At 38.0% G+C, this 21505-nt stretch overlaps 2 protein-coding genes across 3 annotated transcripts; one reads left to right on the forward strand and one right to left on the reverse strand.

Annotated features, from left to right (window-relative positions):
- The first annotated feature begins 3953 nt into the window (after window positions 1-3953).
- Window positions 3954-6805, forward strand: LOC137938641 (ALA-interacting subunit 1-like). 2 transcript variants are annotated; one of them, XM_068783610.1, is made up of 8 exons: window positions 3954-4182; window positions 4731-4789; window positions 4974-5048; window positions 5143-5259; window positions 5387-5457; window positions 5631-5931; window positions 6028-6317; window positions 6546-6805. In XM_068783610.1, the coding sequence occupies exons 1-8, from the start codon at window positions 4098-4100 to the stop codon at window positions 6604-6606; spliced, it is 1059 nt and encodes a 352-aa protein (XP_068639711.1). In that variant the 5' UTR covers window positions 3954-4097; the 3' UTR covers window positions 6607-6805. The 2 variants fall into 2 exon arrangements, with proteins under 2 accessions (XP_068639711.1, XP_068639712.1); XM_068783611.1 differs by lacking the exon at window positions 6546-6805 and having other exon boundaries at window positions 6024-6219.
- A 6374-nt stretch (window positions 6806-13179) lies between these two features.
- Window positions 13180-21260, reverse strand: LOC137939378 (NAC domain-containing protein 54-like). Its single transcript, XM_068784646.1, has 8 exons — window positions 21104-21260; window positions 20020-20297; window positions 19596-19925; window positions 19069-19464; window positions 18870-18948; window positions 18072-18774; window positions 15447-15557; window positions 13180-13216 (listed from the first exon to the last, which is right to left on the reverse strand). Exons 1-8 carry the CDS (start codon window positions 21258-21260, stop codon window positions 13180-13182), a joined length of 2091 nt encoding a protein of 696 aa, XP_068640747.1.
- Between the last annotated feature and the right edge of the window lie 245 nt (window positions 21261-21505).

Below are 21505 nucleotides of genomic sequence, written 5' to 3' on the forward strand. Positions count from 1 at the left end.
CTAAGAAATTTTATTAGCCCGAGACAATCCTTTGTCTTGTTTCTTCGTTGACTGGAGCTTAGCCGTTCTGTCCTCGGCTGCAAGCCTCTGACTTCCCTCCGACACCACCCAGCTTTTGCCGGCGCAAAACGCTCCGTCTTCCTCCTGAGCCACACTTTTTTAAAGGCAACATTACAGTTTAAATGATTTTTAGACCGGAGACGGCGGCTCCCTCGCGCCAATGTTGCCCGCCAGGTAAGCATCCCTTGCTCTCTCTGGTTCGAATCCAGCGTAGACACGCGCTCGCGTCACGAGTATCCGTTAGTGACATTAGGTATTTTGCAGGCAAAAAATAGTCTAAACGGGCCAAAACGGTCGTAAGAAAGTTGATGCGAATCGTGCAAAGAAGTGGGCCTGGTTGAACGAGTCCAGTGAGTTTAACGGGTTTAAACCCTTTAACTCTACCGAGAGAGTTGAGTACAGAGAAGGTTGTATCACGTCACTGCATATTCCGCTGACGTGTCACGAGAAATCGAAAGCTGTACAATCGCGACCGTCCGATCCAAGCACGATATCTTCTAGTAATTTCATTTTCTCGATCGGTCAAGGAAAAGCGGACGAAAAAAAAAAAAAAAAAAGGCATGGTGGTTCCCGGAGACGATGTTCGCTAAAGTTTGTAAAGCACGTGTCGCACTCTGATTCGTGAAATCCACCGTACTTCTCGACGTGTGGGGACCACAGATATCCGTACTCCCATGGCCGCAGCTTTTGAAGCTTCTCGAACGACCCACCCTCTCACAGCTCGAGTCGTGGACATCCAACGGCTATCCGTACCCCTTTTAAATAAATTTTAGAAAAAAAAATAAAATATAAAGAATTTACCGCGAAAAGTCAGAAAATGCATGCCGTCTCCGCTTAAAACGTTATCCGGTCCGGTAACAGTTGTCGTCGCGTGCTTGTTCCGTTGCCCGTCATACATCATCCCACGTGTGGACACGCTCTTGGTTCGATGACAAATGGACCTGGTGTCACACGTGTGACAACCAATTGTATTTTTAATAAAATACGAATAAATATAAAACATCATGAAATTATGATTATTAGAAGATGTGTTAAATGCACAATTTAATTTAATTATGGATAAAATTAAAATTCATATAAATAAAAAATAAAAAGAAAGTGTCACACATGAGAGCAAACCACAATGTAACAAATGGGACCCACAACTAACACATAGAAAAAATGTTACACAAACCCCACCTTCAATGGGAAATCAGGATAGAATCTTGACATATAAGCCAAGGAGGAAATAAATAGAGAGAGGTCCTCATCAAGTTGCTTTTAATATAACACAAGGACGATAAGATTAGGTTGTCACATAATTTTTTTTTCGCTTTTGCTTGTGTCCACCCATTGATTTCAAAGACTGTACCAACGTCAGACCACTATATATATATATAAGAGTGTTCATGCCCGTTACAAAAACCAAAGGTGGTAGAAAATTGCATGGAGAGTGAGTACAATGACAAAAGTGGCATGCAAAGGTCCAACCTCTCTCATCCCTCCTTCACCTATTTTTTCTATTAAATGACGTGTTTTTAATACTAGGGTTGGAGCTTATATATAGTATGGTTTTATGTAGTGTAATGGGTAGCGGTTCGATTAGGTTGGGTTAAAGAGGAAAATCGATTTGATTCGACTCTGCTCCCATTGATCATTAATTTGTTACAAAACGTATAAAATAATGAATGAGACTTATTTACGTGACAATATAAAAAACTACTATTTTGATGAATTTTATGTCGATAAGAGATGTGACTTACAAGCATTCTCCTCCACTCTAGGTAGAGACAATGAGACAAGGATGAGCCCCCTTTATTTGTTTTGAGGGAAAGAGGGTGAGGTGCAAGAAGGGGCAGAAAGGGAGGGATCCTACCCTCCATGTGGGTGAAGTCCATCTATCTTATTATAGGGTACATCTTGCAAAACTGAGGCACCCACCCCTGCCATGCAACATAGAGTGAATTCTTGCCTTTTTTTTTTCATATTTGAGGGATTATTATTTTGCAATCTTTCTCTTTATAATTGGTAAATGGGATATTTATCAGAGTAATAAAATATTGTTTAGATATGAGACAATCTACCAGAGGTAAAAGGTAGTTGCACCAGAAGATCAAACAGTGAGACTGTCAGATAAGAGTGAACACCAGCAGCAGAAGAAGAGAAATAAATTTACAGAAGGCTAAAAGCTAGGTGCAGCTGCCTCTACCGCCAAGTCCTTCTATCTTCCGAATCTGGGAACTGAGCAGTCAAACCTGATCAAAATAGGGAAAAGAGACTGGTTGTCCATTAGATATTGTCTGAGAGTTTCATCTATCGAAGAAACGATGAAGCAGTGCATAATTTTCTTCTTTGCACATCATGCGTTGGATGGTCTCTTCATCACCATCACCAAAAGAACACCATGAAAGTACAGAAGATCGCCTCCCTGACCAGAGATTTGATGTTTTTGGATTCTCCAGAAACCATACCCATCTTGATCTTCGGTCATGGGTGTCCTTAACACGATGAAGATCGAAGAAAAACCTGTGCAAATAGACAGCATTTCATGTGGTATTTTCTGAACTGAAAGAGCGAGCTGGATGCTTTCTGGGTTTTCTCTTATCCAGACAAATTTGAGAAGAGAAATGTGAAACCGACTCCTTTCCCCTGAGACAGGTTCTGATCGTTTCAAGTACATGGCAAGAAACATATAAAGACAGGTATCTTTGTCTCTAATGTACAGAAACATCAGAAGTCCTCTTCTCTGAGCACCTTGTCTTCGAGTAATCATCGTCTGCAATTGCATCCACTGGTGGTACTAGGGAGATTTCCTGGTAGAAGCAGTAAAGCAAAAACAAGACAAGGTAAATTTCAGGGAGATTTGACTGGAGTGTACTCAAGAGATTGGAGTGTAACCAAAAGAACCTATAACAGAACTAACCTGAAACCCATGTTTGTGGATGTTTGTGTGTCTCTTGGCATTGGGTCAGAACAGGCAGTGCGACCTATCTGCAGCTTCAATGTTGTGCTACTTGTTTACAAATTGTCCAAGACAAAAAAAAAAAATAGAAATTTTCGCTTGTCGAGAGCCTTGGTGAAGACATTTTCCAACTGATCTTTAGATTGAATAAATGGAGTAATTACCTCCTTCTTCATCACAACATCTCAAATAAAGTGGCAGTGTACTTCTATGTGTTCAATCCTCTCATCGAAGATTGAATTGCTTATAATGAAGATAATTACCTGATTATCATAAAACATGTTCATCAGTTCACCTTGGTTGAAACCCCAAATTTGAGCCTTTTCTTCTTGGCTCAAATTCGTCCACACTTCTCTCTCTCTTTTCTTTTTCCGTCTCTCCCTTGGTTTGTTATTTCCTCTCTCCTAAAAGCCAAAGTTCCTCTATTATCTCTTTCCCTTGAGATCTAGTGTGTCCCAGATTTAACTGAGTATGCATGTACCATTGTCCTCACAGTCCAATTTGTCAACTTTGGACAAGCTTTAAAAACAATTGAAAATGTAGCAAAAGTTGGATTTAGAGACTCTTTATTTACCATTTTGCCAAACACTCCCTTTGCCGTTTATCATGTAGAACATAAGTTTCAATGATGGTACTCCAAGTTACCTCATTTTTAGCACTAATGGAATGGAAAAATAAATTTAAGTAGTCACAGAAGAATGTCTCATCTATTCAGAAGTTCTTCGATAGAGAAGTCACAAACTAACTTGCTAGACCAGATCCAAATTACTTAAACCACTCTTTTACTCATTGTGTAGAGAGTCATTATTACTTTAGACGTAGGGATAGTGGGTAATTATTGTGGCGTTAGAACACATGAGGCCCAAATGAAGAAAAGGCCCATTTATGGGACGGAAATAGTTCCTCTTCTACTGCGCACGCGAGCTACCCTTTCGCTCCACCACCGATTCTCTCGAAGATCAGAACGGGGAAAAGAAACCGAACCAGAGTGAGGGGTGACGCGAAAAGGAAAATGCAAGTGGAGAAAACTAGAATGCGGATGTGAGGAAAATCTCTTAATTCCCGTTCACCCGTCGTCTCCCCTTGCATTTTGAAGATGACTCTGAAGGCAGCTGCGAGTTGCGCAAGCGAGGGAATTGCAGATGCTTCTTCTGCGAAGCGGAATTCCAAGAAACCTAAATGTACTTAGTTTCTTCTTTTTTCAATCTCAGCTTATTCTAAAACTCTGTTTAAGTCTTTTAGATTTTCTTTCGAAATCACGAGCTTTTAAATTTTGTCTTTATAACAAGATTTACCTTGATCTTCCTTATTTCTATTTTTTCGATTGCAAAACGTAACCATAATATACTTTGTTTGAAATAAAGAAATAGTTCCTGCGGTTCAACCAGTTTTTCTTAGTCAATGCATTTTAAACGTTTTTCCGTCACAGAGAATGGTTGTGTAGCAACAATGTAAGCAGATTTTTTATGCTTCAACTCGTTGCTTGATTGCTTCCATCCACGTAGCTTCAGGTTTAATCCGTTGTTGCCTGTTCTGAGAGAGAAAAAGAAAAGAAATACTCAGTCGTAATTATAAAGGTTACGTTTGAGAGATTATTTAGGCTACACATTCTTACATTTTTTTACAAGACGCAAACATTGTTATTTGTCAGATTGATACGCATTATTACCTCTTTTTAGTTGCTCCTACTAACATTTCAGTTTTTAACCATTGCATTCTCTTATTCCAGATTCCAGGTTTACGCAGCAGGAGCTTCCTGCCTGCAAACCAATTCTAACACCAGGATGGGTAAGTTTTGAATATGCTTTTGATAAACATGTGTCTGTGTGATGTAACCTTTTGCATTGAGTTCATTAAATCTCAAGAAACAAGGAGTGAAATTGTTCATTCCATTTATTTTCACGTTCAACTCTGGAAGAAACCTGCTCTCTGAAGACCTGCTCCTTTTTTTTTTTTCCTTCTTCTGGACCAGGTGATTGCAGCATTCACGGTTATTGGTATTTTCTTTATCCCAGTTGGCCTTGCATCCCTGTCTGCATCACAAAGGGTATATCTCTTCTAATTTCAGATAAAGTCTCAGATTGACTGCATAGTGAGAATATAATTACCTAGTGGTAGTTACCTCTATGCTGGTCATTTAGGTGGTTGAGGTTGTGGACCAGTATGAGACAGATTGCATTCCTGAAAATCTGCATGGTGATAAGCTAGGATATATACAGAGCACCACAACTAACAAGACCTGCATTAGAACTTTGACTGTAAGTTTCTTTTATTGTTTCCTTGATTTTTCCTGAAACTTGATTCCTTTGCGGCTTTCACTTTATCTTATTCTAAGGATGTTTTCTCTTGCTTAAATATTCTAACTATAGACTTTCTTAATTTCAGGTGCCAAAGCTTATGAAGAGTCCTATCTATGTCTATTATCAACTTGATAACTTCTACCAGAACCATCGTCGGTAATTTGCTTGATATAAAATCAGCTTAATCTCTCTACTCACTTGACATAATTTTCATCTACCTCCTATTTTCTTGTGGTCTCACTCTCTAAATGTTCAGAAACCATGCGAATTTCTCAAATTTATTGAAGTAGTCATGAATTTAGACTGAATGCCCCCTGTTCTTTCTTCAGATATGTCAAGAGCAGAAGTGACAAACAGTTGCGGTATAGGAGACATGAAAATTACACTAAAACTTGTGATCCAGAAAGCACCACTTCAGATAGGGCAGCCATTGTGCCTTGTGGTCTAATTGCATGGAGCTTGTTCAATGACACTTACGGTTTCTCGGTGAGTAATAGGGTGCTAGAACTGAGCAAGAAGGACATAGCTTGGAAGAGTGATCAGGATTATAAGTTTGGGAGTGATGTCTACCCGAAGAACTTCCAGAGTGGAGGCCTTATTGGTGGTGCCAAACTTAATGAGAGCAAACCAGTATGTGTGCTATTCTTTTTTTTTATTATTATACAAGTTCTTGCACCCCTTATTTTCCAATTCCTTCATGGAACCCTGCATGGCTATTTGAGACAGTTGAGCGAGCAAGAGGATCTTATTGTCTGGATGCGGACCGCAGCACTTCCAACTTTCAGAAAACTCTACGGGAAGATAGACGAGGACCTTGATGCGGGAGAGGAAGTCACTGTAGTCATACAAAACAATTATAACACTTACAGCTTCGGCGGGAATAAGAAATTAGTTCTTTCAACTACGAGTTGGATAGGTGGAAAAAATGATTTCCTTGGGCTTGCATATCTCACTGTTGGTGCAGTGTGCCTTTTCTTGGCTGTAGGCTTCATAGTTGTTTACTTGCTGCGGCCAAGGTGAGTGACATAATCAAGTTACCTTCTTATGTTAATACTTCAACATGATTTTCTCATTTTCTCCTCTTTATCATGTTTCCTGCAACATGTAGTGTCGTCACTCTGTTGGTTGTTATTGATTCTCATTAGAAACTCCATATCACAATCTGTTGCTTTCTTATGTTTCATATTAGTTCTGATTTTCAATTTCATATGAATTTGCTTTTTCTTTTTCCTTTTCCTCTGCAGGCCTCTTGGAGATCCATCCTTCTTGTCGTGGAACAGAAATCCTGCAGGGCTTTTGAGCTAAGACCACCCCAGTTTCTACATCATCCATTTCATTAAGAGAGAGATCCTTGTCTCACTGCTTTCAATCCAGATATGTACTTGCTCATTTTAAGGGCTTGAAATGTATATAAATGTTAAAAAGCATTACAGGTTGAAAGATGGTTGAGGCACGTTAAATTTTGTAGATCCTTTTTCAATCTTGTATTTCTTTCACAAGAACAAACAAGGGTCCGACTCTGCCACAACAGTAATGGGAATTGGATAAGAACCCTGAAATCCCATCCGGATCGGCTGATCTGGGTCAGTTCACCTGATACTAACAGATTAACCCGAACTCCAAAATGAGTTGGAAAGATCTGAGTTAGACTTGTTCTTCCTCTGAGTTTCACCCAAGTTAGCCGATCGTTTGCAAAGTTGAGCTGATTCGGATAGATTTTAACATGAGTACAGTTGTAGACCAAGTGGATGCCTCTGAACACTACCGTTTCCTAAGAAAACTGAGTAGATTTGCAGGTTTTGCGAGCAGTTGGCCTTATTTGATGGAAAAGACTTGTTCTACATCAGACTGGACCCATTAGGCAGCTGGATCAGAGGGTTGAGTCGGAGGGATCTGTACTATGGATTCGTCATTCCCTGCCCAAGCCATAACCCGTTTATGGAGTACATGTACGCCATGGGTTTCTTGCTGTCGTGGGACCTGGTGGAGTGGATAAAAGAGTCGCATATTCCGGAGGATAAGATGGTCGGAGAGTGGTTGAAGATGGGGGATGTATGATTATCCGGGCGCTAATGGCAGATGCTCCCATGGGCTCATACCGGAGACCGTCGCCGTTCACCGGCTCAAGTGTGGGATATAGATGGCTGCATGTACTGAGGTTCTTCAATGTCACCAGAGGGCTGGAGCACTCTAATAAGCTTTATCATATTGAATGAATTGCAGACACGGATGCATCGTCTTCAATCTTGATCACTGGTTAAAATATTATGATTTTATTAGACAAAACCAAATTTGTACCATATTTTATATTGGTTTTATATTGTCATTCTAAGAACAGTTTTTTAGTAGTCTCATAAATGTTATTTACCCTTAAGGCACATTTAGCATACCTCCTTGGGCCAAAAGCTATTTTTTTAAAAGTAAATGACCATTTTCTACTGTTTGTTCTTCGCAATCAAAATTTGTAGACCCGTGTGTGATGAGACGAAGGCAATCTTCTCTCTCATTCACGACGGAAAGGGATTTGTTAGGAGGACAAGACACAGTATCGCTGGAACAGGGACAAAGCACGGAGTTCTCGAATTTTATTACAGAGATTGAATGAACATTACACATGTCTCTTCACCATTTCAGAATTTAACGGTACAGTGCCTTGAGCAGTTCTGGTGTCACATTGAAAGCGGCTTCAAGAAGCTGGGGAGACGAGTTTTCCAGCACCGATGTCAAATCGAACGAATGGGAGAACAGCTTCCTGAAAAGAAATTGTCGGCCACCGACGAAGGATGAACAGTACCAGAAAATTTTTCTTTTCGAAGTCTTAATCTCTTAAACCAAAATGCAGATAAGGAAGAAGAACATACTCTGGGTTTGTGACGACTGTGAAGCATTCCATTCCTACAGTTTCTGCAACAATGGCGAAGGTGAAGTATCTGGGGACGACAAACACCTGGGCTGCATTAACCTTGGCGTCCAGCACACGACGGCCGTCCATGTCCACCATCTGAACGCGTTCACTCCCTTTCAAATGTAGATTCTCATCAATGGTAACATATTCAAACTAATGTCTTAGCTTGGAGGCAACATGAGAATTCTCTAACAGAAGCTAGAGCATTTCAAGTTAATAAGTGCAGTCGAAAAGCTCCGTTTTCTGCAGTTTTAAGTAGAGAGTAAAACTTGCCTGGATAAGAAAATAGCTCTTGCCATCTGACTCCATCTTTAACAACCTTGAAGGTCTGTCCGTAGTAAATATGAAAATACTCCACATCGGACCCTACGGAGCTGTGGCATCCACACGCTTAATAAAAAGGATTTGTCTTAAACTAACCACTTTTAATAAAATATTTATCAAAATAACCAACACAAAATCTTAATTTTTAAAATACTCAACTCTGACAGATCAACAACCCAGCTAGAAAGTCCAACACGATACATTAACATTGACCGCCACATGGAACCACGTCAGAAGGTAACATCTACCACATCAGTTATATGCCACATCAGCTCTACTTTTTTTTCTCCCTTTTTTCTTTCATTTTTTATTTAAGTTCTTTTGTAATTTAAAAATATTTTGTAAAAATTTATTTTAGGTTTAAAATTTTTTCTTTCTTCAATAGAGTTATTTCTATATTTAATTTTGTTATATGGATTGAATTATATCTATGGTTTAATTTTCATGTGCATAGGATACAAAGATTGCGATATATAATGAGAAGAAGCATTATTATATAAGTAAGGGCATTTTTGTAAGTTCTTCAAACCCTCTTAATTAAATAGAGTTGGAGGTCATGCACGATTCCAACGAGCTCTCTTTTGGAGCTCCTCTCAAATCTCTCCTCTCTCTCTTTCTTTCTTTTCCTCTTTCTTTCCTTATTTCAATCCCTTAATCTTTATTTTCCACATGGTTCCAAAGCAGGTTCTGTAAGTTGACTCGATCAACCTACAAAGATAATATATTATCGAAAAGATCTTGGAGTCTCCTTTCCAACCGAAATAGAATTTTAGAAATCAGAGTTTTCTATAAAGAGAAATCAATATTTGAAGCAAAAAAGGTCAGACTGCAAGAGAGGTTCGAACAACAGCATAAAACTTCAAAATTTTAGGCATTTTATGCTAGCAAGAACAAGATTTTATATGGTTAATTATATGTCAAAAGAAATATTTTTAATTCTACTTTCTTATCTATCAAACCAATTTTCAATCTGAGTTTTATAGAAAGAGATATCAATATCAGAAGAGTCAATGGCCATGTTGGCCAAAGAAGGAAGAGCACACAATTTTGCCCAATTACAGAGTTTGAAATCTAATAGATTTTCTCTCTCTCATAATAAGTGTGTTTTGAAGAAAAAATATACTTGAATGAAAGGTATTAAAGTCTAGTTTCAGTTGGAGTAAATTTCATGTCAATCTGATTTATATGTAAGGAGATATTAACATTGGAGTCAACAAGGGGCAAACTACAGAATAAAGCAAATCAAGTGGTCATAACAAATTCAAGAACGAAGCTTTATAAGTCAAATTATGTATCAATTTAAATCTCTTTGAGTCTAGTTTCTTGAGCAATAAACAATCTATGAATCTAAGCCATGTTTTTGGAGATATCAATATTAGAAATATTAAACGTAAGTTCTATTTAAAATCTCTCCTTTTCCTATTTTATCTCCTATTACCTCTCCATGCATTGACATGAATTGAGTTTCCTTCTCCTAGAGTCTTAGTTTTTAGCCAAATTTATCTTCTAATCAAAGAGTTCTGGTTACACTTACATGATGTGCTCGTTCAAGTTATGCAATATTATGTTTCGATATTGTTTTTAAGTTTTTGTGTTTTTGTTACTTGGTTGTGTATCTTCCACACTGTCAACTCCAAAAAATTTGTGGTCACCCCCAAAAAAATTACACTTGGTCAAATTTATTATATTTTATCATTATAAACCCTCCTAGTTTTTCAAAGAAAAAAAAACAAATCACACTCTAGATTCGTTTGGAAGTATGAGTGTTGCATAATCGCCTTCTTCTTGTTAAAGTTAGTTTCTTCTAGTATTTATTCAGTTTATCATTTTGTGTTTTTATGACTCCAGAACAATGCCCAGACCCACTACATAAAATGTATAGGATTGTACCCAACATTGAGCTTGAGTCAAATATTTTATTCTTCACCCAATAGGTGATTTATGTTTGAGTTACCCTTAAAAACTAAGTAGTCTTTTTGTTATGTCCTAAAGTTAGACATTTTTCCATCTTTGAAATTGAGCGGAGTGTGTTTCAGACTATGACCATTTTGACTAGTATATGAAGCTTTGTCATACTTCTAAGAATGATTTTCTTCTCCCATAGTATGTTTTGTCCAAATTGGGTCTCTATGTTTTTTTTATCATCAACTTGAGGGGGAGAAGAAGAAGTACAAGAAATAGGTATTTTGTTCCACATGTTGTAGTAATTTTATGTGACCAAAATATTTAAGAAAGGAGGACTGTGGAAGAGTAGGTATGAAAGAGTCTTACATGACTCCCACAGTAAGAAGTCTCACAGAGCCATAATTAATATGGTGGAGTCTTACAGGAGTCTCACAAAAGGAGATCTCATAGAAAAGTCTCAATTAAATATATTTTAGTTATGTTAGTCTTCTATATTTATTTAATTGTTTAACTGTTCTAAGACTTATCTTTTAGTATTTAACTTTGGTTGTAGCTGAGACAAGAATGGTTTAATTGTAATTTGATTCTACGTGTTTCGTCTCTGATAAATAGAGGTTCATTGCACTTAAATTACAATAATTTAATGAAGTATTTCTCTTTTCCAAAAATTTAACAAATTAAAATATGGGGATATACTTTTTTTGTTTAGCAAGCGGGAAACTTTAATAAGGTAAAAAAATGTTCATCCTTCTTGACTAATTCATTTATCTTCATGTTCTGATTAGCTTGCTATGAACTAGTTTACAAAGTATTGTCAAAAGTTATCACAGTGCTAATAAGACTTATTCTATCGATGAGAGCTTGCCAAACAAGAGTATGATTTAGTATACAGAACTCCACCATTACTGACCTCTTGTTTAGAGAATAACTTGCTTTAGTATACTTGTCACACCTGGTTTTCTACTTCACCGAATTGACTCGCAACTCAGCCGGCACTTAGACTGTCTATTCATAATGGACTAAGTTTCCCCCCGACTCAGACCGCATTCAGGCATTTAACTCATCAATCCTAATCCGACTCGACCATTTAGACTCGAAATTTTGGGACCCAAAGTTGGAGCCATTCGTTACAACACCTTTAACACCACAAGTACCTGTTATATATTGCACATTACATGTCATGTAACACCAGTAATGCCCTATTTTAATGTCTTTACCACCCTTAACATATGTTACAGCATGTTATGCATGAACATCTTGTATGTATATTGGCTTACACTACTGAGTCTAGAAATGAAGGATGAAAATACAATTGGGCGCAGAACTCAAGATAACAGTTGGTTGTCACAAAAGTCCAGGCCACATGGTTCAATGAGCTGAAAGTGACTCAGTTCAAGTCAAGTATTGCGGCCTGGTTTAAAGCTAAAACCTGGCTAAGAATTCTAGGATTGTTCTTGCTTTATGAGCAGCAAACTGCTTTTGCTGGATTTGCTGCCATTATTGGGGCTTAGCTTTAGTATATTTAATGGTGAATTCTCCAAGGAGCTTGGATGGTAGAACAAAAAATATTTTTATTTATTTTTTATTAGAATTTTTTTTCTATTGGAAGCATTTTCTTTGACTCGTTTTCTTACATTTATGTCACCAAAGGAAACAATGGAAAAATTAGGGATAAGGTTAATGCTTCAGTTAAAAATAAAATAGATTTTTAAAAATAAAAAATCAATTTGAAGTGAGAGGTAAAGAAATACTTTAATGTTTCTTAGTTTATTTTTCTCATAGTTTTATATTGAAACAATAGGAAATTCATTTCTTATCCTTTTTAATATTTCTTAAAAGCAAGAGGAATCTAAAGGAAAAATGGCACAAACACCAAAAGAGTTTTGGTGAAACAAAAAAAAAATTGTTCCAGAGTTTTTTCTTATGTTTTCCTCAAGGCACAAACACACCCTTGAGTTTAAATTCTTTCTTTTTTTCTATTCATTTTCTCCAGAGTAATCCAAGAACACAGTTTAATTTAGATTTTCATATTCCATGTCTAATTTTAGTGATACTTCTACTATAGCTAGCATACAGGTAGTGTCGTAAAAACTTAACAAATTCTCCGGTATTTTCCCATATAGATAATTTTCCATATTTCAAAACCCTAGAAGAATTCCTATTCCAATTCAACAATTAGTCTTCTCTAGTCCAGTTATCAAAACATTGGAATAATCTAGCTTCCAAGTTTAATCTAGCCACATTATGCCAATTTGTGAAGTTGTAAGAACCATAAAAAAGAGTATATCATCAACACTTTAATCCTATTGGAAAGATTGAAAGACTAAGTGATGCACATTAAAAGTGTTACCTAATCATTTATCATGAGGTCATATCGACTTAAAGAATGTTCATGAAAAAGATGTCAAGACCCATGATATGATACACTTAAATGAATAATTGTACTTAATAAAAGGTTAAGTGACTATGACTTCTTAATCTTATTTACTCATGTGTGCTCATATTGGTATAAGGTATCGACCTTCAAAATCGAATATAATATATACCAATATACACTATATTGATATTCCAATGTTAGACAATGTAAGGAAAGGGGTTTACAAATAATACTAAAGCACAATACATAACTTTATCGAACAATTCATGTCGACCATCTCAAAATCCTAAATGTATCACCAATATCCCACAACAATGCATTTAATAGTTAAGGGACATTTAACAAACTAACATACTAAAAATTTTAATTAACTAAATACCCACTTTTTGTATTTATTTGTCAAACTACTCAACTTTGAACCAAGTCAAAAGTATTTCGCCACCAATTCAGTCGAATATTTCCAACGTGGCGCCCTGTCAACCTCCCTCTTTCTCTCTTCATCTTCGATCTTTGGACATTGACCATTCTAATAGCATCAAAGACTCTTGACCTAATTTAAAATTGAGTAGTTTGATAAATAAATTTGAAAAGTGGGATTTAGTTAATTAAAATTTTTTAATTGGTTATTTTGCTAAATGTCCATTTTAAAAAAAAAAATTAATATGGAAGATGTGGCAAACCCAATTACATTAGATTTGAAGAGCCAAAATGTAATGTAGGAAGCTAAAAGAAGAAGACCAAAAAACTGTTTTTTAATCGATTTTTGGATTGGTAATTATTATCACAAAAGGAGGGAACTCGTATAGATCCAAAAAGAAAAAGAGGAAAGAAAGTGGGTAAGCCAAGTCACCTCTGTTTCTCTTCTTCCTCAAGATTTTCCCTTTAGTCTTTACCAGCCTGCTAAAGCTTACCCTATCCTGCTAAAGCTAACCCAAAGCCTCCTTACTGCAATCAATTCCTCATCAATCACACCATCTCCAAAAGGCTGTCTGAGACTAATGAAAATTCCTTTAAACTGTCCTCGTGGCTGCTATGCAATTGCTTTGCTCTTCTTATTAAGGAGATGATGACCCTTCTCTTAATAGCCCTTAAACAAGCTTTCTTTTCCATTTGTTTGTGTCGAGTGACACACCAGATCAAGCCATGGGAGCTACACATACGTTACACATGTAGAATCACATTTCTGCATTGAGTTCAGTATTCTATTCTTGGGTTTTTCAAGACATCTCAAATGGATATTTTGTTGTGGAAGAACTTGAGAGCGAAAGAGTTGAATATGGAGAGGAAGAAGAAGAAGCTATGGGCTTGCAGGAAACGTTTGTCTAGAATCTGCAAAAGAGAAAGCAAACAATAACTCAAAGACAAGGGACTTTGAATCCTTTTATAGGGCATGATGATGCTCACGGGGAAGAAAAGGAGAGGTCTCTGTGGAAGAGAGAGAGAGAGAGAGAGAGAGAGAGAGAAAAGAAAGAGAGAAGAGGGAAATGGCACCAGTGGGATTGCCTCCAGGTTTCAGATTCCACCCAACAGATGAGGAGCTGGTGAATTACTATCTCAAGAGAAAAATCCATGGCCTCAAGATTGAGCTTGACATCATCCCAGAAGTCGATCTTTACAAATGTGAACCATGGGATTTAGCAGGTTGATTTATACTTTCATGTCTCTTGCTTTAATTCTTCCAGAACATCACCCAGAACGAATTCCACAGCAATCTTTTTTTTTTCTTCGCAGAAAATTAGATTTTGTTTCTCCTTCGTCTGTCACTCAGACAACAAGAAATTCATCTTTTTCCTACATTTATGGTGTAACTGTGATGCCATTCTCCTTTCATCTATTCCTGCAGATATTTTTCTGTTCTTGTTCATTGATCTCCTTCGCAATTGTCCTTCTGCATGGACACCATGCAAGAGGACTTTCATTTTGAGCTCTAAAAATGGTGACCCATTTGTAAGAATTCGATCTGACTTCTGTAACCTGTGTTGCCGCAGAGAAATCGTTCTTGCCGAGTAGAGATCCAGAATGGTACTTCTTTGGACCCCGGGATCGAAAATATCCCAACGGGTTCCGGACGAACAGGGCGACTCGAGCTGGTTACTGGAAATCGACGGGGAAGGATCGGCGGGTCAGTTACCAGAACCGAGCCATCGGGATGAAGAAAACATTGGTTTATTACAGAGGTCGAGCTCCTCAAGGCATCAGAACAGATTGGGTGATGCACGAGTATCGCCTCGACGACAAGGAATGCGAAGACACCTTGGGACTCCAGGTTGTTCTGCTGCTTTTGATACTGTTTTTCTTCTTCTTCTTCCTCTACTGATCGAACTGTTATCAACTTCAAACATCATTGTTTTTTTTTTTTTTTTTTTTTTTTTTTTCATAGTAGAGTAAGGATCATTGCTAGAAACAAAAACCCAGATTCTAGATTGTTTAAAAGTGAGAAAAAAATAAGAAATTTTTAGAAGATTAAATGATTTATTTTCACCATTTCAATCAAGAACACAGTAGGAGAAAGTTCTCTCAAATGAGGCAGAACTCTGAAAATAAATATTTGCAGCATTTGTCTTTACTGGATTCAATGGTAAAAGCCGGCTTTAACACTCTTCAAGTAGAGGAGTAGTGCATTAAGCACCATACCCATTTCGAAAAGAACCTTTGGAAATTAAAGAGTAATGCTGAGCTTGAACGTGGGTTATGCATGACGTGCATGGAAAGTCTAGGCTTTTCCCCTCTTCCCCTCTCCTTTTTCTATTCATAAAAATTGTAAACATATACCTTACTTGCATAGGAGTTAGATCTGATGAGATCTCTAATATCAGATTTTGCTTTAGTTTGCTTTCTATATTCTAATAAGACAAAAGTACATTCCAGCAGCTGATCTGCATATACTGTTAGCTCAGTATCAATCCAACCAGTAATTGGATTCAGTCATCTTCTTCCTTCCATGTTAAAGCCGAGATAAAGATCCCCAATTCATCTCTTTCCTTGGCGGATGATGGTGTCGGCAGCCTTTCACTTTATTTCCGCTATTCCCTCTTCCTGACCACTCTCGTCCTCTTTCACCCGTCCCAGTATCCTTGCCCTAATTGCTCCATGCAACTAAGAAGCGAGAAGCGATAAAGTTTCTCTCTCTCTCTCACTCTCACTTGTTGTTGTCATGCCCAGGACTCTTATGCACTTTGCCGAGTTTTCAAGAAGAATGGAACATGTACAGAGGTGGAGGAGCAAGGGCAATGCAGTATATCACTGCTGGAGAGCACCCAAGGGATAATGAACGACTACGAAACGATGTCACCAGACGTGCCAGTAGTCTCATCATCGTGCATGGAGGAGGACGACAAAGATGATGCATGGATGCAGTTCATAACAGAAGATGCCTGGTGCTCCTCTGGTATCCCTCCTGGTAGTGATGACTCTCCTTTCTAGGTTTTACTGATTGAAAAGAGTTGCTTGTGAAGATGAAGGAATTGGGTTCAAAGGGGGAACACATTTGTTGTAATAAGTGACAAATTTTTCTTGTTAAAAATATTATTTTGTTTAGAGATTCATGCCTAATTTTTCTTGCAGCCATTAACTAAAAATTATGTGTTTGGGTGTATGTTGTGGAATAGTAGTAAGCATATGGTGGTCTTTTCTTCTTTGTAATTTATTCTACCTTTTTTTTTTTTTTTTTGAGGGGAGGAGGAGCCTAATGTTGTATATTTCCTGCAACAATTTGCTCAGATTGGTTTATGAAGGCTTTTGTTTTAAGAAAGTAATATTTGTGCTAAACTTTTGGTGTCTTTTTCTCTCTCTCTTCTCTTCTGCTCTTCAATTCCGAATAAAAATGCCCGATATAGATTGTATCAGTGGACTCTATTTTTTATAATTTTTCAAACAGGCCAATATAGCCCGATATATGATAGTATCGGACAATATTTATCGAATTTTAAGTATCCACTCCCCATTGGGAAGTTATTGCTTAGAAATGTCGATAACTTCATGAAATACATAATATGCATCTCACAAAAGATTTTTGGAGCATTATAAGAATTGTAACAGACCTTGACTGGCCTTATATAACCCATAATGCCCAAACGTGTAGGATTCCTCTAGTGCTCACCCTTAAACTATAGATGCCACATTAAGCAAGGAATCACTTAACCTATGAGACTCACGCCACCCCAATTCAATTGATTCCATTGTCAAATTCAATATAACATGGAGATCACTAAAACTAAAGGAAGGAATCCAACTTAAAAACCTAAATTTGGAAGGAAAAGTCTCAGTCCTGATTTCTTTTGCTAAATTGTGGATCACTTTATAGCTAATATGAGATTTGCATTGACACTAGGTCATGTGTAGGTCCTCCTTTGTGGCTTTAATACCTCCAAGAAATGCATTGAACTGAATATCACAAAACCCTTCTTCAACTTCTATAATAGGTTGTGAATCGCTTCATAACCGACGTGTGGTTTACGTCCATAGGACTACAACTCAAAGCTTTGAATATATTTTAGAACTTTAATTCAACTCAGTTCTAGTTCCTTGAATCAATACATTTATAATATGAAATATATTCCCCTCACTATAGTTGTTGTTCCTTGCTTGTAATGATCACTAATTGTTGATTAGTCTCTTTAATCATGTATTCTAATTATTAATTTATAAAATTCTCTGTATTTAAGGAGAGAGTGTTAGAATATGAACAATTGAGTTGTCTTCATTCCATTCTTTCTTCAGATGCTCCATTTTAGTTAATTTGTTTGAACAAGAAGAAGATCAATAGCAAATGCCAAATGCTGAACCTGGCTGACCATGGCTGACCATCCCCACCCCTCATACAGGCTTACAAGTGAATTCACAATTTGAAAAATAAAATTTATGCTCACATCTCTGGGTATAAATTGTTTTTCTCACAGTAGAATGACAACAAAAAAAAAAAAATGAAAACAATAATAACAACAAAAGAGAGATAATCAACACATGAATATCAATTTATTAGACTACTTTGATCCAAATTATCAAATTGACAATTCAAGCTAGAATGAATGGTTTTTTAACTGTTTTAACTGTTACATGTACACTTTGGCTGCTTCAAATGATCAAGTCACCAACTCCACCACCCCTACTCTACAAATCATCTGTAAATCTTCCTGTATTTGGCTTGCACTACAGGTAACACTGCAAATAAACTAATGTTAACAAGTAAGAGAAGGGATTTAATTGCTCCTTGTATGGTTTGGTCAAGAGCAAGTGTAACTGCTAACCCCAAATGCATACAGGGCCAAAGCAGCAGTGAGAAATGGCCATTTCCTGTTCAAAAAAATGGTGGACATGCTTCTTCCTCTTGTACTGATAACACAGTCATTTTTCCTGTTCCCACTGCATTTACTGTTTCTCACTTCCTTCTCCTCCTTTACCACGTTATAGCAGTCTTCCTTCCTTCTCTCAGTCATGGCTGTGCACCCTTCTGACGCTTCTCCGATGTCAATGTTAGAGGTCAGTAGTAGTGCAAATACAGTGAACGTACTCCTGAGTGTCTCGTTCAGAAACTGCCATCTCCTCCATGAAATCATGGAAGAATGGATACCCATCAATTTATCTCCCGCAAATGCCTTGAATTTCCCCATGAACGAACCTTTTCCACGATCTTTCGTCGGCATTTCCAGGTTCGGTAACACAAAATCATACGCCATGATGCGGTTCAGATGGACACTGACTTTGGTGGAAGGTTCCATTCGGTAGAAGAATGTTTCAGAGGTGGGACGAGAGGAGATAAATAATCCATGGTTAACCTGAACTTTTTCGTAAGTCTTGAAGGTGGGAGTACTTGGGGAATGATTTCTTTCTTCATTTTCTTGGAAGATTACATCTGGGTCGTCGTTGATGAACCCGAGAGGGTAGTCGTTTGATGAATAATCTGAGTTGGATTTGCTACCAACTTCATTGAAGTTGCTGAAATTTTCATGTTGGTTGATTCCTCCTGCAGTCTAAGTATTAGTCAATGGCATGAACTTAAAAGAGACGATTAAAGTAAAAGGAGAAGAAAGAAGAAAGAGTGGAGGTGATGAAGCAAACCTGTGAGGCCTGACTCCACTCTTCCCTGAAAAACTGAGATGTTTTCTACCAGCACAGTCTTCGATTCATCAAATGGACCCTGTCAATAGCTGCCACATGTAAGCAACTACTTCGATTTGACCTTTCAAATCTTAACCAGTACTTTCTCTTCAGATTTCAGAAAAGAAAGAGCTACCCGGGTTGTAAATTTTCAGCCTACCTTTCCCATGTAAGTATCCGACATTTTTACTCCTCTCAGGTTCTCCGCCATCTTTTCTCCCTTGAACTCCTCTTCGAAGTCACTGATATCAATGAACTTTCCTGGGTCTTCCGCTCGGCGAGTATTCTCAGCAGATCTCCACACACCCATGCCATCCATTTGAGGATGATTGCCTGCCCATGTATTCTGATAACTGGGTAGATTTATCAGTTCCTGAGAAGCACAGGCAACTGATAAAATCTCCTGTATGATATCAGTCCCATTGACATTTTCTGCACACAATCCAGTCGAATCAAGCTTCATCTCCGGGAAATCAAATAGAGGGCAGTCGTCCACTTCCAGCGGAGGCAAAGAGAGTCGGTGCTGCAGCCTCGCGCACTCTAATGCAATATCCACCTGCAAGAACCAGAAAAATTTTAAAATTAAGAAAGAAAGAAAGAGTCTCAAGAACACGAAATGCAACTAATTGCACCATACCTAATTCGCAAGAAAGATGATCATTGAATAAAAGAAAGTAAAAAAATTACCTTGCAAGGGGGATAAGGAAAGCTTCCAGTGTCAGGAAACTGAGGCTCTGTGGAGCTTAGAGCCTCTTCACTAAGATACTGCATCCATTTCCCGTCTCTCTGTCCATTGTTGTTAAAGGACACGCCTTGAGTTGTATTCGATGCGCATCTCTCCGACGGGAAAGGATAGCAGCTCCTTCCAAAATCTTCTCCAAAAGAGAATTCCGTGGCGGATGGACTCTCGTCAGGCATCCATTTGGCACTCTCCTCAAATCGAGCAGTAACATATGGCTCCACTATCTTGGGTCCAACCCCACTTTTCTTGAACACCCTACATAGTGCATATGCATCCTGCAACTAGTTATCTATGATTAGCTTATCGTCTCTTGTTCAAGGCATATAAAGCAGAAATACCTGAAAGATAGAGAGAGTAAGAGAGCGATACCTGTAAGCCTGATTGAGTTTCACATTCTTTTTCATCAAGTCGATATTCATGCATGACCCAACCAGTTCTAGAACCGTGAGGCGCCCGGCCTCTGTAGTAAACCAAGGTTTTCTTCATGCCAACAGGCCGCATTTGCGAGCTCACTCGCCTGTCTTTCCCTGTTGCCTTCCAATAACCAGCCTGAGTTGCGCGGTTAGTCCTTGACCCGTTCGGGTATTTTCGATCTCGAGGACCGAAGAAATACCATTCCAGATCCTTCCCTGGAAGAAACGATTTCTCTGCACAAAACCCAGATTGAGATAACGTTAATGCAAAGCAGCAGAAGTACGGGAGAAGGTAACGGTACTGGTCAACAGAACTCGTTTCAGAAAACTTCCTGTTCTATCCAAACTGAACTTTTGACAGAAGTTAAAGAACAGTTACTCGGATTCGTGCAGTTTCCAATTTAGATCAAGTAGCGTCTGCAAGGCTGAAACATTTCGAAAGCGGATTGAAACAAATTCAATACATGAATCATCAAACCCAGATATTCTCCAGAACAGTAAAGGACCATGTTTTGTGGAGCTGTTTCAGACGTTGGAGACCATGAGACTTCTTTTTCCTGCTTTCTTTGACTCGGGTCTCTCTATGTTTTTCTTTTTTCCTTTCGAAATCTATTTACAAGATATCAATCGGTATCTTTAAGACAGTTTTCACATGCAATTCACAAATAAGACGTGTAAATCTCTTTTCAAGTACATATTTTCAGGAGATCCATGTTGGGTTACGAAAGTTGCAGCCTTTTTTTCGCTAAAGCACGGAGACGACAGATACTACAAACAAAATCTAGGACTGTAGCTATTTGAAAACCACGGATGGAAAAAAAAGACAAATAAGGGACAAACACTGCTAAAGGAGATTCGAGAGAGAGAACAGGAGCTTTTATGTTTCACAGGAACCTATTTCACATGTAGAAAATATCTGAAATCGCCTTTAGATTATCAAATAATTGCCATTAAATTTTTGTGGGGCTGTATCATTCAGTACTGCTAACTCCATCAATGATAAATAAAGCAAAATCAAGTAGAGATCGATCGACTGTTACCTGGTAAATCCCATGGTTCACATTTGTAGAGATCAACCTCTGGAATAATCTCAAGATCAATCTTCCAACCATTGATCTTCCTCTTCAAATAGTAAGCAACGAGTTCCTCATCCGTGGGATGGAAGCGGAAGCCAGGGGGCAGAGTCACCGGCGCCATTTCTTTCAGACCTTCTGAATCAACTCTAACAAAAACAAATACAAGAAACCCACCAAGAACAGCCTTCAATCCGAAAAAATACGAGAAGGCCAGCCCTTAAAACAATCGCCAAACTGTACACTCCCTTCAAAAAATATACACCACCCTGCACAAAAAACCAAATTAACTTCAGAAACCCATTTCGAGAATCGAAAGCTACCAACAGACCGCAAACACCTAAACCCTGAAACATCAAGACAAACATG

This window comes from Aristolochia californica, unplaced genomic scaffold (genome assembly GCF_029961685.1).
Source record: "Aristolochia californica isolate CCGP_79_NKW_82.1479 unplaced genomic scaffold, dmAriCali1.0.hap1 SCAF_8, whole genome shotgun sequence".
Taxonomy (NCBI): Eukaryota; Viridiplantae; Streptophyta; class Magnoliopsida; order Piperales; family Aristolochiaceae; genus Aristolochia; species Aristolochia californica.